The 18,452-nt window shown below is 38.6% G+C and overlaps 1 protein-coding gene across 6 annotated transcripts in view; it reads left to right on the top strand.

Moving 5' to 3' along the window:
• ZFX (zinc finger protein X-linked) overlaps nucleotides 1-18,452 on the top strand; it is a 55,634-nt gene that overhangs the window by 6,746 nt on the left and 30,436 nt on the right. For 4 of the 6 annotated variants that reach the window (XM_027607938.2, XM_027607936.2, XM_027607937.2 and 1 more), the window contains exon 2: nucleotides 16,324-16,412. In XM_027607938.2, the coding sequence (XP_027463739.1) occupies nucleotides 16,352-16,412 (61 nt within the window). In that variant the 5' untranslated portion in view covers nucleotides 16,324-16,351. Of the gene's footprint in view, nucleotides 1-16,320; nucleotides 16,413-17,671; nucleotides 17,727-18,452 lie in introns of those variants that run through there. The other 2 variants (XM_027607941.2, XM_027607940.1) reach the window with 2 other exon arrangements.

The raw sequence follows: 18,452 nt of genomic DNA, 5'->3' as shown, positions 1-18,452 counted from the left end.
GGAGTGTGCATTTGTCAACTTTACTGGGAATTGTGGAATCATCAAATTGTGTTCCATTTGACACTCCCACCAGCTGCATATCAGCCTCTATTTCTGGAGACTACTGCCAAAAGATTAGCCTTTGCAATTTTTTCCAATCTGTTGAGTATAAATTGTATCTCATTGCTGTTTTCACTTTGCATTTCTTAGATTACTATTGAGGTTGAGCTTTTTTCCTCACGTATTTATTGACCATTTGTATTTTCTGTGATTTGCTTATTTTATCTTTGGGTCCATTTTTCTGTTGGGTTGTTTCCTTTTTCTCATTGATTGATGGATATTCTTTTTATATTCTGAATACTAATGATTTGTAATTATAAATACTGAAAATACCATTTCCTAGTCTGTGGCTTATCTTTTAGCTTGTTTGTGTAGGACTTCTTAATGTGAAGGTAGTCATTTTTCTCAATTTTTTTTTTCCATTGATGGCTTATGTTGTTTTGTATCTGCAAGAAGTTCTTCCCTTACCCCAAGGTCATACTGATACCGTACTTTTTCATATTTAGGTCATTAATTCATCTGGAATTTTTTTTCTGTTGTGTGATGTAGGGATCTAACTTTATTTTTTTAATATGGATTCATTGAGTAATTCTGCCTTTCTCCCCACTGATTTATAATGAAACTCCTGAGGTTTATTATATTCTCATATATACACATCTGTTTCTAGTTTCTCTCTTCTGCTTTCATTAGTCTGTTTAACTCTCTATATCTGTATCACTCTGATTTAATAATGATAGCTTTATAACTAAAATTTTTTTTTTTTTGCTTTATATTATGTTGTTTTTCTTCAAAACTTTTAAAGCTATTTTTATTTTTGGGTCAGTTTGTCAATGTCTATGAAAAACTTGGATTTTTATTGTATTTGTGTCAAATTTATAGAATAAATATATAGACACATATAGGGTGTATACATACTAAGTAGTGGAGCTGGGATTTGAATCTGAGCATGCTCTGGTGCTTTTCATAAAGCTCTTGCACAACTTTTGTTAGATTTTTTTGCTAGATACTATGCAGTTTTTGTTGTGAATAGGATTTTGTTGCTAGTTATTATTTTTATTTAGTTATTGCTAATGTATAGGGAATACTACGGCCTTAGGTGTATTCATCATGTAACCTTGCTGATTTTTGCTCTTGCTGTATTTCATAGATTCTGAGATGCACTTTTCTCCCCTATATTTTAGAATTTATAAAATCAAAATAGGTTTTCGGTAGGTCACCTTATAATCACTGTCATTCAGGCAGCAGTCATGATACAGTTCTCATTGCATACACATGCACACACTTGGTCAACACTCTTCATTTTGTCATCACTTAAATGAGCATGTGCATTGTTGTGTTGTTATTTCATGCCAAACACTACAGCTGAAGGCAGAAATTGTGAAGTGGATATCTGACTGGAAAGAAAATCCTATAGATAATAATGGAGCATTTTAAGAAATGCTGTGTCACCAACACTCCTGTTGGCAGAAGACAATATTGTAAGAAAGATTGGATAGCTTTGAGTAGAAAAGCAATCCATGGTAGGACCCTGAATGTGAAGTTTTAGGAAAATCATACCAATTTCTTTTTGCTTTTATTTTTCCTTCTATATATGTGCAAGATATGATAAAATATAAGTCTAAAAGAATGGTCTCAATCTAAAATGAAAATTTTAGATAAAAAAGTGTGGCATCAGTTTTTAATTGGCAGTGTTTTTTCTTAGTTGTATGGAAAACAAGGGTGCATCTTATAGTTGGTAGTATCTTTAGATTGAATGAAACGTGCAAGTGATAGTTTATAATTCTTTTGCATTTTCTAAGTAGCTGAGTGTGAATAATGAAGGTTTTATTTCTTCTTTTCCATTAGATTTTGCCTCCTGTTTCTTTTTTATTATTTTTTTTTGGATCTGCATTGACTAATGCATTTAGCACAGTGTTGAATGGAAGCGTTGGTATCAGGCATCCTTCTCTAGACACTTTAATGGAGTGCTTCTAATATTTTAACATTAAATATCATGCTGTAGTGGGTTTTTTTTTTTCAGGGGATAGATGTTAGTTTATTTTCTGCTTATCATTTTAGAGTTTTCGTCTTGAACAGTTTTTTTTTTTTTAGTGCTTTTGCTGCATCTGTTGGTGCGATGAATTGCACTGATAGTTTTTTTTTAAACTTTTTTATTTGAGAGAGAGAATGAGAGAGAGAGAGAGAGTATGAGAGAGGGGAGGGTCAGAGGGAGAAGCAGACTCCCCGCTGAGCAGGGAGCCTGATGCAGGACTCGACCCTGGGACTCCAGGATCATGACCTGAGCCAAAGGCAGTTGCTTAACCAACTGAGCTGCCCAGGCGCCCTTTTTTTTTTTTTTAATGTAGGCTCCATGCCCAGTGTGGAGCCCAACCTGGGGCTTGGATTCATGACCCTGAGATCAAGACCTGAGCTGAGATCAAGAGTCAGACCCTTGGGCGCCTGGGTGGCTCAGTTGGTTAAGCGACTGCCCTCAGCTCAGGTCATGATCCTGGAGTCCCTGGATCGAGTCCTGCGTCTGGCTCCCTGCTCGGCAGGGAGTCTGCTTCGCCCTCTGACCCTCCCCCCTCTCATGTGCGCGCGCGCGCGCGCGCGCGCGCGCTCTCTCTCTCTCTCATTCTCTCTCTCTCTCTCAAATAAATAAATAAATAAATAAAATCTTAAAAAAAAAAAAAAGTCAGACCCGTAACCAACTAAGCTACCCAGGCATCCCTATGTTTTCTATTTTAGACTGTCTTTGGATGTCCTGGATATTTGCATCGCTTTGTTATTACCAAATGCTTTTCCTTTTTGGTGTAGTCTTTGTTTTGTTTCGATAACAAGCTTATGCTAACTTCATAGGATGAGTTATATTTTAAACAAGTTGTATTTAATAGAGATGCTCTGTTTCCTGAAAGTCAGGTAGAATTCATCTGTGAAACTGGTATTTTTTTCTGATTTGGTTTTTGATACAGTAATAGTTTCATGATGATAAGTCTTTTGGCTTTTCTTGTTTTTTATTTGTACAAAAGGAACAATATTTTAGAAATATATAAATTTTCAAATATACTGGTATAAAGTATAGGCTTTGATAATGACTTCAAAATATTAATTTCATTAATTTTTTTTTCTGACCAGTACTACCAGTAACTTGCCTATATTATTAAGGCTTTCCAAATAGTTCTTTTATTGATCCTTTCTGTTCCTAGTGATATTAATATTTCTTTCCTTCTACTTTATTTGCATTTATTCTGATATTTAAAAAATTTAAGTTGAAGGTTTAGCTCATTAATATTTAACCTCTGCTCTTAATATGCGTTTAAAACTATAATTTTTCTCTGAACTATAACTAGATGCTATGATTTTGACATGAATTCATTTTTATTATTTAGTTCTTTTTTTTTTTTTTTATATGAGGGTGAGAGAGAGAAAGCACAAGCAGGGGGAGCTGCAGGCAGAGGGAGAAGCAGGCTCCCCGCTAAGCAGGGAGCCCAATGCAGGGCTCGATCCCAGGACTCAGAGATAATGACCTGAACCGAAGGCAGATGCTTAACTGACTGAGCCACCCAGGCACCCCTGTTTAGTTCTAAATATATTGTGATTTTCATAATTTTCCTATTGCCCATTGAATTACTTAGAACTTTGTTTTTAAATCTGTGGGATTTTTTTTTTCTGTTGTTTCTGTGACATTTATTTCTAATACTCTTGCATTACAGTTGGTTAGCATTGATATGCAAAAATTAATTATATTTCTCTATACTAACAATAAACAATTTGAAAGTCAAATTTAAAAGCCAGTACCTATTACTCAACCATAAAGAAAGAATGACATCTTGCCATTTGCAACAACATGGATGGAGCTAGAGAGTATTAAGCTAAGCGAAATAAGTCAGAGACAAATACCATATGATTTCACTCATATGTATAATTTAAGAAACAAAACAAAGGAGCAGAGGAGGAAAAAGAGGCAAACCAAGAAGCAGAGTCTTAACTATAGAGAATAAACTGATGGGTTACCAGAGTGGAGGTGGATGAGGGGACGGACTAAACAGGTGATGGGGATCAAGGCGTGCACTTGTGATGAGCACCGGCTATCGTATGGAAGTGTTGAATCACTGTATTGTGTACCTGAAACTAATATTGCACTTTGTGTTGACCAGAAATTAAATAAAAACATACTAAGACCTTTAGTAAAAGCTTTACTAAGAAGTGGTGGGGAGAGATACAACATCCCTGGATCAGAAGTATCAATATTACAAACAGGTCAGTTGTGATATGTAAAGATTTGATGCAATGCCAAACAAAACCCCAACAGGACTTTTTTTTTTTTTTTTTGATCAGTTCTCAAATTTATAGGGAAATGCATAGGGTCTGGAATAGCAAAGGCGATCTTGGAAAAGAAGTTGGAAGACTTACACTACTATATATCAAAGCTTATTATAAAGTTACAGTGATTAAAACAGTGGGCACAAAGCCAGATTGATCAGTGGAATAGAACAGTCTGAAAGAAGACCTACATATATAAGGTCAGCTGATTTACAACAAAAGTGTATTGGGATTTCAATTGAATGTAGAGGTTAATTAAGGGAGAATTGATACTATTCAACATATGAAGAACAAGACTTTTTTTTTAAGTTTTTATTTAAATTCCATTTAGTTAACGTACAGTGTAATATTAGTTTCACATCTACAATACAGTGATTCAGCACTTCCATACAACTTATTTAACCCATCCCCCCACCCACCTCCCCTCTGGTAACCATCAGTTTTCTCTCCTACAAGTCTGTTTCTTGAGGCACCTGGGTGGCTGAGTCGGTTGGGCATCCGACTCTTGGTTTTGGCTCAGGTCATGATCTTAGGGTTGTGAGATTGAGACCTGTGTCAGGCTCTACACTCAGTAGGGAGTCTGCTTGGGATTCTCTCTCTCCCTCTCCCTCTGTGTCGCAACCCATCCCCACCCCCCACACTCATTCTCGCTTGCACTCTCTCTCAAAATACATACATACATCTTTTTTTTTTTGGAGTCTGTTTGTTTGCCTCTCTTTTTCCCCTTTGCTGGTTTGTTTTATTTCTTAAATTCCACATATGAGTGAAATAGTATTTGTCTTTCTCTGACCTATTTCGCTTAACATAATACTCTAGCTCCATCCATGTCATTGTAAGTGACAAGATGTCATTCTTTTTTAATGGCTGAGTAATATTCTGTTGTGTAGATATACCACATCTTTATCCATTCATCAGTTGATGGACACTTGGGCTGTGTCCATAATTTGACTGTTTAGATAACGCTGCTATAAACACTGAAATGCATGTATCCCTTTGAATTAGTATTTTTGTATTTGGGTAAATACCTAGTAGTGCAATTGCTAGATCATAGGGTAGTTCTATTTTTAATTTTTTGGGGAACCTCCATATAGTTTTCCACTATGGTTGTACCAGTTTGTATTCCCACGTAGAGTGCAAAAGGGTTCCCCTTTATCCACATCCTCCCCAACACCGGTTGTTTCTTGTGTCGTTGATTTTAGCCATTCTGTTGGATGTGAGGTGATAATCTCATTGTAGTGTTGATTTGTGTTTTCCCTGATGATCAGAGATGTTGAGGATCTTTTCATGTGTCTATTGGCCATCTGTGTTTTTTGGGTTTTTTTTTTTTTTAAGATTTTTATTTATTTATTTGTCAGAAACAGAGAGAGAGAGCATAAGCAGGGGGAGCAGCAGAGGGAGAGGGAGAAGCAGGCTCCTCACTGAGCAAAGAGCCCGATGTGGGACTCGATCCCAGGACCCTGGAATCATGACCTGAGCTGAAGGCAGACGCTTAATGACTGAGCCACCCAGGCGTCCCAAGCCATCTGTGGTTTTTTTGGAAAAGTGTTTCTTCCTGTCTTCTACCCATTTTTTAATTGGATTATTTCTGTTTTGGGTGTTGAGATTATTTTATATATTTTGGATACTAACTCTATCAAATATGTTATTTGCAAATATCTTCTCCCATTCTGTAGGTTACCTTTTAGCTTTGTTGACTGTTTCCTTTGCTGTGCAGGAACTTTTTATTTTGATCATGTCCCAACAGTTTGTTTTTTGCTTTTGTTTCCCTTGCCTCGGGAGACATATCTAGAAAGAAGTTGCTTTTGCCTATGTTTTCTTCTAGGATTTTACTGGTTTCATACCTCACATTTAGGTCTTTCATCCATTTTGAATTTATTTTTGTGTGTGGTGTAAGAAAGTGGTCCAGTTTCATTCTTTTGCATGTAACTGTCCAGTTTTCCCAACACCATTTGTTGGAGAGACTATCTTTTTCCCGTTGCGTATTCTTTCCTGCTTTGTCAAAGATTAATTGACAGTGTAGTTGTGGGTTTGAAGAGCAAGATTGATTTATCTATATATTTGTGTTTTTTTAATCACACTTAAGAGTTTTCAAGTATTTTTATCAATGGGATTTAAGAAAGCTTTTGTCTTCAAGTCTATTAATTTTGTACCAGCACGCGTTATAAAACTCATACTGATGGTAGTTTTTCAGTTGATTCCTTTGGATTTCATAGTTAGATCATATATAAATAAGTATAATTTTTTTAAAATAATAATTGTATTTTACATTTTATTATCTTACCTAATTGCATTGGCTATAAATTCTCATGTAATCTTAATGATAGTGTTAATGGGTGTCCTTGTTTCTTTTTTGAGGGAGAGAGAGCGAGTTGGGGGGGAGGGACAGAGGGAGAGGGAGAGGGAGAATCTTAAGCAGGCTCCACGCCCAGTGCAGAGCTCTGTGCTGGGCTCAGACTCATGACCCTGAGATCATGACCTGAGCCAAAATTAAGAGTTGGTTGCTTAACCGACTGACCCACCCAGGCACCAGGGGGTGTCCTTGTCTTAATTTGACTTTAGAAGGAATACTTTTAGTGTTTTACCTTAATTTAATCTGTGTCTTTTTTTATAAGTTGATGCATCATTCTCCTATCCAAAAACATGTTTTAACATGCACTAGTTTAAGATTTGCTTATACTCGTGTGTTTATAATTTATAAAATTGTTATAGAATTCACCCTTTAAAAATATACAATTCAGTGGTTTTTAGTAAATTCAGAGTTGTGCAACCATCACCACTAATTTTCAGACATTTTATCACCCCCAAAAGAAATCCTGTGTCCATTAGCAATCACTGTCACCAACTCCCACCCCTCACAACCACTAATCTACTTTCTCTCTGTATGTATTTGCCTATTCTTGACATTTAATACGTGGTCTTTCATGTCTGGCTTGTTTCACTTAGCATATTCTTTCCGAGGATCATCCATGTTGGAGCATGTATTTGTATTTCATTCCTATTGTATTTTTTTTAAAAGATTTTATTTATTTGAGAGCGAGAGAGCGCACGTGCACAAGTGAGCATGAGCTGGGGGAGGTGCAGAGGGACAAGCCAACTCTGCTGTGCATGGAACCTGGAGCCTGAGGTGGAGCGCTGTGGGGCTCTCTTCCACGGCTCAGTCCCAGGACCCTGAGATTATGACCTGAGCCGAAGTCAGATGCTTAACTGACTGAGCCATCCAGGCACTTCATTCCTGTTTTTTGTTTGTTTTTTTTTTTAAGATTTTTTATTTATTTATATGCCAGAGAGAGCACAAGCAGGGGGAGCAGTAGGCAGAGGGAGAAGCAGGCTACCTGCTGAGCAAGGAGCCCCATGCAGGACTCGATCCCAGGACCCTGGGATCATGACCTGAGCCAAAGGCAGACACGTGACCCACTGAGCCACCCAGGCATCCCCCTGTTGTATTTTTTAACTGTTAAGAAAATACCTTTCTGGGGCACCTGGCTGGCTTAGTAGGTACAGCATGTGACTTTTGATCTTGGGATTGTGAGTTTGAGCACCATGTTGGGTGCAGAGATTATTTAAAAATAAAATCTTTAAAAAAATACCTTTATATTATAATGTAACTGAGTAGTTTTTTTTAATTTTTTAGAGATTTTATTTATTCCGCAAGAGAGCAGGAGCAGGGGGAGGGGCAGAGGGAGAAGGAGAAGCAGACTGCCCGCTGAACAGGGAGCCTGATGGGACGTGGGGACATGAGGCCCGATCCCAGGACCCAGAGATCAGGACTTGAGCAGAAGGCAGACACCTAACTGAGCCACCCAGGTGCACCCTGGGTAGTTTGTTTTAAATAAAAAGTAGATGTTCTAGAGTATGGGAAATGAAAAGGGGACAAAAAAGGAGACATCCTAACTCACTGTTAAATTATATTCCTGCTCAAATCTGGAGAAAATACTACCAAAAACAGGGGTGCCTGGGTGGCTCAGTCATTAAGCATCTGCCTTCATCTCAGGTCATGATCCCAGCGTCCTGGGATCGAGCCCCACACCGGGCTCCCTACTCCGCGGGAAGCCTGCTTCTCCCTCTCTCACTCTCCCTGCTTGTGTTCCCTCCCTCTGGCAAATAAATAAAATCTTTAAAAAAAATAAAAATAAAAACTCTAGTGCTTGGTGTTGATAGCACATCAGTGCAACTAGGTTCAGAGGGTACTTTGGCAACTCTTAGTCTGAGCATGAATAAGGGCTTTGGAAAAATAAGGCATTAAGAAGACGTCATTTTAGGACCAAATTTTAATAGATTTTGAAAGTTCAGACTGTTAGACTTTAACCAAAACTGTGAAGTTATTGATTGGTTCAGAATGGTTTTATGGAAAAAACTAATCTGTAATAAAAACTTGGCATTGAAATTTTGAGCAAGTGTACAGAAGTTCCAAGTAGGACAGGGCAAGGAAGGACAGGGCTCTGACATTTTCAGCAGCAAGCATTTTTTTCTTCCTCTTATTGTCACAGAGGGGGGGCAGGGTTGTTTGAAAACAAAATATACTATTCTTCAGGAATGGAATTTGAAATAAAGCTATTAGATTAATAATGTCAATTATGTACATGTTTTTCCTTAGTTTTTTTTTTTAAGATTTTATTTATTTGAGAGAGAGAACGCGCACTCGCACAAGAGCAGGGTGAGAGGCAGAGGGAGATGGGGAGAGAGAATCCCAAGCAGACTCCGAGCTGAGCTTGGAGCCCAAGGCGGGGCTGGCTTGATGTCATGACCCTGAGATCATGACCTGAGCTGAAATCAAGAGTCAGATGGTTAACTGACTGAGCCACCCAGGCACCCCTCTTTCCTTAGTTTTTGAGTAATTGATCTGTCAAGTGTTGATAAGAGTTGTAACTTGTCACTATTATTGATTTCTTTTTATTTCTCTCATAGTTTTTTTGTTTTTATATATTTCCATGTTTTATTTGACACATACAAATTCATAATGATTTCAGATTCAAGATAGGCTAGAGAACACACACATTCACTTTTTTTTTTCCTTTGAAAATCATATTGAGGAAGAAGTAGAGAAATCCAGAGAAACAAAAAAACCTGAGAGGTATGCCACTTGCAAACCAGAATATGGCGAGTTTCTGGTTGAATAAAGCAATTGGGAATCAATTAATGGCAAAACCCTAGGGAGCTTAGTGAACCTGTAGCCTTATTCAAAAAGTCAGAAGGACCATCCAGAAATTTCATTCTGCATTATTCCTGATCTCAGAAGCAGGGATGTCCTAGGAGAAAGAGCAAGCTGTGGTCACAGCCAGTTAATTAAAGGTATGAAAAGCTAAGTCATTTACCTGTTAGTATAGATGTCTTCTCCTGTGGTTTTCCTCCTGAGATAATGCCAGAAATTCAGTGCTCTGATTTACAAATTGTCCATAGGAAATTCCAGAGTGGGTACTGTGGGGAGAAAGGGGCAGTGCTTTAGGTAGCTTGTAGCCAACCTGAGGGTTATTGGACTTCTAGTAGTGGAAAGATGGGATGCTTGTCCATCATTGAAGGAAAGCCTGGCTGTTTACATGGTTCTTTTCTCTCCCTTGGCCTCATTCTTCCAGACTCTAGAGCTCTCAATGTGGTCATAATTTAGGTTTATTTTTAGGCAAACAGAGATTCTCAACTTGAGCTGAGGAAATACAATCCAGCTATCAGAATGTAACTTTGGTCTTGACCTTCATCTACAGATATTGACAACCTAGAAAAATCATGCTTTTGAGGAAAATCAGCAGTTCAAAAGGGCCACCAAATCTAACCGATTTAATAATGAGACAGCAGAGGAGATGGTTTAATTTAGAATACACAGTTAACTTCAAATCTTCAGAGATATTTGGGAAGATACTGTATCTACCCAAAAAAGGAGAAAAGATTGCTGTGGAAAAGAAACTAAGTTTATTTTGATATTAAAATATGACCTTTTAGATAAAAATTCAGTAGATGAAGATCAAATTAGCTAGCTTAGAAAAAAGAGTTTAGGGGTTTTGAGAATGTAGAAAGAAAATATGAAAGAAAATTTAAAGAAACATGGAGGGTAGATTTAGGAGTCCTTACATCATATAGTAGAAATTCTAATATGAATGAACAGAGAAAATGGAAGGAAATACAGAAACAACAGAAGAAAATTCCTTGAGTTCAAGAAGGGCTCAGGTCTTTTTTTTTTTTCTTTTTAAGTGATCTCTCTGCCCAACATGGGGCCCGAACTCATGACCCTGAGACCAAGTCACATGTTCTTAAGACTGAGCCAGCTCGGCTTCCCCTAGGATGGCTCAAGTCTTTTCTTGTTTTTTAAAGATTTTATTTATTTTTGAGAGCGCACAAGCAGAGGGCGCAGCAGCAGAGGTTCTCAGCAGGCTCCCCACTGAGCAAAGAGCCTGATGCGGAACTTGATCCCAGGACTCTAGGATCATGACCTGAGCCGAAGGCAGATGCTTAACCTACTGAGCCACCCAGGCGTCCCAGGGCTCAAGTCTTTTAATTGGAAAGGCCCCATTGAGTTCTGGATGTAAGACAACCAGAGTTTTTTTAGAGAGGTAGCAGTGAAAATAAAGAGTTGACGAATTTAAAAGTGGCTAGCTTAGAGGCAAATTTAATTTAAGGGCTGAATTGGTAAAAGAAGTGAAATATAATTCCATACTTGAAAATTAGGTATCTGAAGAAATAATGGCCAGCATCGAACAACGTGGGGAAAAAATTGGAAAGAAATGTAGCTTAAGAGGGAAGATGTTAATTAGGATTTAAACGTAAATTTTCACCAGTTCCACTTTTGCTCTAAGAAAAATCTCAGTCAGTAGAGAATGCAACATGATCTCAGGGTTGCAAGTTCGAGCCCCGTGTCGGAGGTAGAGTTTACTTAAGAAAAAGGAAAAAGAATTCTCTTAGATCTGCTTTTTGCCTTTCTTGCAGCTTGAGCAATTCCATTTACTGTGTATAGCACAGTTTAATTCTCTGAGTTTGACTTAGGGAGAGGAACTAGGATTGAGTCATAAAATTAAAAAGCAGTGAGTTTTTGGGAGGCCAGAAGCAGAAAAGTAATTCTTGTATGCATAATAGCTGCAAAAAGCAAAGTAAATATGTAAGCACCCTGTTAACTTGCTCAAGAAGGGGGATCATTACAGTGTCTAGGCATCAAGAGATCCAAGATGGAAATATATTCGCTATCCCTAATTTAAGATAGATAAATGCCCTTGCTATACCTATTAACTTGGTATGGTGTTTTTATTGCTTTATTATAAAGAATGGAAGAAAGTTTTTGTGAATTTTTTGAGTTTCTCTCAACCCATTATTTCCCTTAAAACTGTATGTTTTTCTCTTGTGAATTCTTCCACACCATGTTTAGGATCATGATTTTTGCAACTGGGAAGAGACTATTTTACTGACCTTGAGGTGAGAGTGGCGTCCAAGAAGTATTTTTGAGGACATTTGGTAATCAGACAAAACTTTAGTATGTGTTCACCTAAATTGTTAGAGTATTGGTTCTCTGAATCATTCTGCTTATTTCTCTCCAGATTCAGCTCTGGGCTTGGTTCTTGCAGCAAAGGCAGGGGCAATTTCAGTTATGTTATTAGTGCACATTCCCCACTCTTAAGTTTTTCACAATCCTGAGAATTCTTCTAAGTAGCTTCTGTTCTAAGAACATTGGTTTCATTTTGACATAGAGAATTACTTTTAAATTCTAACCCCACAGGGGTTACAAAGTTGAAGGATAGTCATCTCCCCTTAGGAGTACAAAACGTGTTTTTTCCTGATTAGAATTTTGTAATGACAAAATAGAATGAAAAATAATCAGTCAAAACTGTTTAATAATTACTGCTCACCTATGTCAAAAATAAGGTGAGTGGATACCCACCATTTGGGCCAGAATATCTGTTAGAAAATAAACGGATAGGATGTAAAATGATGGGAATAATGGCAGATAAGCCTTGTGATAGCTGGGGTTAACATTTTAGAGCAGCTTGCATATAGGGGAACTGCAAGCGGGAGTGCTATGATCAGAGCGGTGCTTCAGAGGATCAGTGTGCAGCAGATGCAGATTGCAGGAATGCCTGCTCAGGACTTGGCCCCAGCCCTCACGTGTTAACAGGCTTCCTCGTCGTCGTTTGTTGTGGGAGTGGCAGAAAGGCCAGTGGCGAGGCTATTTTCATCCCCTGGTGCTGGGTTGGGGGTGGGGGGAGGCGGGAATGGGGAAATAGGAAGCTGAGAGTAAGCGGTGACGCTGGGAATAAAAAGAGAGGGACAGATTCCTGAGAAGTTGTGGAGAAGAAACGGAGAAGGTCTGACAACCTGACTGAATTTAAGCAGGAAGAAGGAAAAGGCCATAGTGGTCATGTCAGGAGAAAGCAGGGTTCTATCCTGATGGAAATATTCCAAGGGCAGTCTGGTGGAAGTGTTAGGTGCTACCCTGAGTATGTGAATTTGGGGACTCATCTTTGTGTAAATGGTAGTTGAAACCGTGGAATAAAAAGCAGAAGAGAAGAGGGCTGAGTGTACCTTCTGGAGCAAGGTTGCAGTAAGGAGTTGGGGAGGCAGAGTAACCAGCCGTTGGGAAGGTGGGAAGAGAAATGAGGGAAGGAGAGAATTTTGGAATCCAGGGGAGTGATTATCTGTCAAACTCTAATAGAAAAGCCAAGGAGGATGAATACCCAGCAAAAGAGTTAGTGTGTAGGTTGAGAATTCTTAGAGCTGATGGGATTGGGTTTATGTAGGGAAACTGGAGAGGGGGCCTTAATACCTTAACGGATCCTGATTGCTCTCTTAATTGGCTTAATTTCAGGTAGTAGTATGGCATTATGTTTAGAAGATTAATTTACTATTTATCATTTTATAATTACATTTTTAAAGTGGGGAGAAGAGAAAGCATTATGGTTAGAGGTGATTTTATTTATTTTTTAAGAGTTTTATTTATTTATTTGATAGAGACACAGTGAGAGAGGGAACGCAAGCAGGGGGAGTGGGAGAGGGAGAAGCGGGCCTCCCGCTGAGCAGGGAGCCCGATGCGGGGCTCGATCCCACCACCCTGGGATCATGACCTGAGCCAAAGGCAGACGCTTGACAACTGAACCACCCAGGCGCCCCTATTTTTTATTTTTTAAAGATTTTATTTATTTGCGAGAGAGAACATGAGGGGGAGGGGAGAGGGAGAGGGAGAAGCAGACTCCCTGGTGAACTGGGAGCCACACGAAGGGCTTGATCCCAGGACCCCGAGATCATGACCCGAACCGAAGGCAGACCTTTAACCGACGGAGCCACCCAGGTGCCCCGCCAGAGGTGATTTTAATGGGGAGAGAGAAGTTGACAACTTATTCAGAGCATGTATAGTTTCCGTTTTTCACAGTTGAAAAATTTTTTGTTCCTTTTAATTTGAAGCAGTTTGAATAAATAACACAAAACATGTCCTTCCTTGAAAATGAATAGAATATGTCTCAGAGATGACATGTTGAAAATCCATTTATTACATTAATGTTATTTGAGTTTTTCATGGATATTTAAGAACTATTTATATGTAAGTTTAACATCTGAAAATAAGATACGTATAAATAAATATTTATTGCAAACAAGTAAAATCAGAGTGAAAGGATAAAAGTGCTGTAGAAATTCAGAGGAAGGAGAGATTATTTTCAGCTTTTTCTTTTTTGGTGAGGAAGGAGACTTGGGGAAAAGGTCTAAGCAGAGTTGATAAGGGAAAGGTGTTCCAGGTAGAAGAAACCCTGAGCTCAGTGTAGAGCTGGGGTCTTATTAGGGACATGGGACATTTTTGTTTGGCTGAAGTGTGTGCATGCAGTGGTGGGGGGAGGTGCTTGAAGGGAAGGTAGGGGAGAGAATGATGGAAAGATAATTTGGGGCCAGAATTTAGAAGGCAGGAGTGTGAACTTTATTTGGAAGCAGCAGGGAGCCGTTAAACATTTTTCAACAGAAAAATGACACCATCTAGCTGATGCTTTAGAAAAATGACTCTTGGGGCACCTGACTGGCTCAGTCGGAGCATGGGACTTTTAATCTGGGGGTTGTGAGTTTGAGCCCCATGTTGGGTGTAGAGATTACTGAAATAATAAACTTTAAAAAAATTGCACTTTCTGTTATTTGAAATTTTAGTAAGAAGCATTCAGTACTTATATCATCAGCAAAAAATGATTAAAAGAAAAATGCATCTGAATAGTACCATTTAGGCTGGATTAGAAAGTGAGAAAGTAGATAAGGAAACCAATGAGGGAGGCGGTTTATGCTGTATTTACAACATGAGTAAACCACAATCCCTGATTAGTGATTAGTATTAAATAGTGTATTATTTAATTGGTTAAGTTTTTGGTCGGTTTTTTAAAGATTTACTCATTTTAGAGAGAGAGCGAGAGCGCATGTACGTGAGCAGGGGGAGGGGCAGAGGGAGAGAGAATCCTCAAGCTAACTCCCCACTGAGTGCACAGGAGCCCGATGCAGGGCTTGATCCCACAACCCCGAGATCATGACCTGAGTAGAAACCAGAGAGTCAGCTCCTCAACCGACTGAGCCACCTAGGCGTCCCAGGTTTTTTTGGTTTTTGTAAGTTTGGGCTTAAGTAGAAAAGGGAGCATTAAGGTCATTGGGTTGTCTTGTAAAAAGCTAAGGCAGATAAGGTTCTATAGCTGGACTTCAGAAAGGTCTAGAACCTGTTGGTAAACCTCCCCTCCCTGCTCCCTCTACTTTATTTCTCCGGGCATTCTCTGGATTCTTTCTATTTTTTATTTGTAAACCTTACCTCACTAGTCTAACCTAAAGTTGGAAAATGTCCTTCCTCATCTCCTGTGTTAAAGCCAGTGGTGGTAGTGGTGGGGAGAAGACTGACCCTTGTTCATGGTTTCAGATTCTCAGGGATAGGACTTTGATTTTGTTATGCTCACAGATGAACTTGTTTTTACTTTTTTATACCTAGTGCCAGTCAGCTGTGTCCTGGAGAGCATAAATACACTGTGGGAATTTACTTCTCTAGATTGGAGGGTCAGTTAAGAGGGGTCAATGTAAGTTAGGCAGAATTCCCAAAGGGTGTTTACTACAGTTATACATTTTGAATTTTTACAGTTGTTTAATGTATTGGTTGAAAGACAGACTAAATTTAGAGAAGTTATAGGGAAATTGTGCAGAAATTTCCCCCCAGTAAGCTGTAGAGTATGTTTAAATTGAACTTTAATAAAACTGGTTACCATTCTGGGAATATGGGTTATACAGACTGAGAGGAGACGAGAGTGCTAGGGTGCTGGAAATGTTCTAGATCCTGATCTGGGTAGTTTAGTGATTATACAGGTTTATGCCTGTGTCAGAATTCATCAAGATTCATCAAGATGTGGGGCGCCTGGGTGGCTTAGTCGGTTAAGTGTCCGACTCTTGATTTCAGCTCAGGTCATGATCTCTGGGTTGTAAGATCGAGCCCTGCTTTGGGCTCCGCGCTCAGCGGGGGAGTCTGTTTGAGATTCTCGCTCTGCCCACCCCCCACTCTGCATTGTCTCTTTCTCTCTCTAAAATAAATAAATCTTTAAAAAAAAAATTCGTCAGGATGTGTATACTTGATGTGTGAAAGCAGTATCTCAATTAAAAAGCTAGGTACAGGGGCTCCTGGGTGGCTCAGTTAAGTGGCTGCCTTCAGCTCAGGTCGTGATCTCCGGGTCCTGGGATCAAGCTCCACATCGGGCTCCCTGTTCAGTGGGGAGTCTGCTTCTCCCTCTCTCCCTCTGCCTGCCACTCCCCCTGCTCCCCCCCCAATAAATAAAATCTTAAAAAAAAAATGGCACAACTGACTTGTTTGGTTTATCTGCCTTTCCTGTCATCTAGATGCCCACATATCGTCGGACATCAGTTAAGTTCTCTTTCATTTTAGATAGATAAATTTTTGATAGGTGTTCATCTCTCACATAATTTTGAGTGTTTCAGAAATGTAGATATCATGATGAGATTTTTAATAACATGATATTAAAAAAGTAATGCTTGGTTTACTTTTTTCTGATTTAGGAGCTGTGACTGATGAGAATTAAAGGCCATGGATGAAGATGGACTTCAATTACAACCACAAGAGCCAAACTCATTTTTTGATGCAACAGGTATAACTTGGGTCGTTCTGCTTCCCAACTACCAAATTTGGAGTTGGCTCTCAAGTGGATGAATTGCTAGTCTCTGACATTGATACTCACACTTAGGTATCTTTTTATCCTGTCACGCCTATGTTTGTTAAAATGAGCACATTATTATTCCTGTCCTTAAAAATGTGTTTCGCTCACAACCAGTATTCATGTTCTTCTCCATAAGAGCAGCGGTATCAAAACACCAGTGCTCTCTTCAGTTATTTGCATCTTGCCCAGTTACGGTGCTAAGTCCGGTTACTTCTCCCTTTGAAAATGTTCCTTGCTTACATATCCCTTCATTCTACTTCCTCCCACATAGACATTCTCTTTCGTCTCATTCTTAGTCTGCAGTAACTTTTAAATTCTTTTCCTTACCCTTAGTCTCTTTTGTCCAGCCCACCAATTAGAATACATCAAAAAATAACATGTAGATTATGTCATTTGTCTGTTTTCCATTACCCAGCAGGTAAAGTAAAAGCCTCAGGCCCTCCACCTTCTGACCCCATCCTACTTTTATAATGCTGTCTCTCACAAGGTGACAAAAGGAGCCCTCTGCTTCAGGAAGACAGAGTCTTATCTCACTCTCCAAACTACAAGGACTATTAAATTCATGAAATTCTAAAAATAGAAAAAAAATGTATTCACAATTTCACATTACCTGTGATTCTAGTTGTGTAGCATTGTAAAGTGATTATGCTAGGTTTTATAATGTAAAATGGTTTTTTATCACACTAGCTAGCTACCCTTATAAATAAAATGTTGACTAGTTTTCCATTGGACTTGAAATGATCATGTTGCAGTATATTAAAGAAATAGTGATTAACTTTATCAGGAAATTAAATATTAATGATTTTAAATTTTAACTTTTCCTTCAGTCTCTTAATCCAGTGGGGGTATATGTATTTTACTTAACTTGGAATAGTCTTTTAATTTACATTCGGTAACTTCAGTTTGATAATGATAAATGCAAAGGTATAATTCTCTCTTCATTAGAACATGAAATATAATTGATGTGCTTGAAAAAGAGACTAAGCTCTTTGGAGAAAAACACACACTATTTAGTAGCTTAATCTTGCCACAAGTGAGCCTGGGTCATGGACTAAGTGGTGGATTGAAGGGCTATTGCATTTTAGCCCTGATGTTAACACTTATGGTGTTTGTTTATCTTTGAGCAAGTCACTTAATCTGTCAGGGCCTCCGTTTTCATGTCCTAATAATAATGAAACCTCTCATTACAGTTTTTCAGAACACTTCCCATACATTCCCATTTGATCATCACAACAGTCCTGTGAGGTATGCATGGCAGATACTACTGTCCTCATTTTACTGATGAGGAAACCGAAACTCAGAGGTTAAATGACTTGCCCAAGGTCACAAAACGAATAAGTGTCCAAACTGTACTCTCTGATTTAGATTTTATAACCAGTCTTCTTGCTACCAAATGCTTTCATTTTCATGTCTGCAAAGTGGAGATTACGGTGATCTGTTGCTGATGTTAATATTGAGAATATGGAAAATAAATGAGTATAAAGCATTTTGTAGAAGTCCTATAGAAATTAAAGCAAACATACTCTTTATTATTTCTAGATGTAATTAAAATGGATATTAACTGGCTGTAAGATTTCCTACATTTTTTAATGATATTTTTGGCCCTTGTTGGTCATTCGTGTTTGTTAAGCAAAGCCAAATGTCTCTGAGGACCTGGCCAGTGACACACAGTCATTGAGTTAGGCAGCTGCTTGGACTCAATCTGGTTTGAGTCACATCCAGAAGCACTCATCAACAGAATAGCATTTTAGGTTAAGACTTTTATAAAACTTTGCTTTTCTCTAGACCAGGATCCAAGATACTGGATTTGTTTTCTTTTATCCTATGTTTTTGGCAAGGACATTTGATTTTGATTCCCATTTGTGGCATTCATTCAGATTAATATTTATGGAGCACCATAATCTGTGCAAACTGTGATCTTGGTGAAGTCATTTAATCTCAACGGGGCTTCAACTGATTCAGCCTTCTACC

The sequence above is a fragment of the Zalophus californianus genome, chromosome X (genome assembly GCF_009762305.2).
Source record: "Zalophus californianus isolate mZalCal1 chromosome X, mZalCal1.pri.v2, whole genome shotgun sequence".
Lineage (NCBI taxonomy): Eukaryota > Metazoa > Chordata > Mammalia > Carnivora > Otariidae > Zalophus > Zalophus californianus.
Note: the sequence above shows the minus strand (reverse complement) of the source record. Positions and strands in the feature narration are given on the sequence as shown.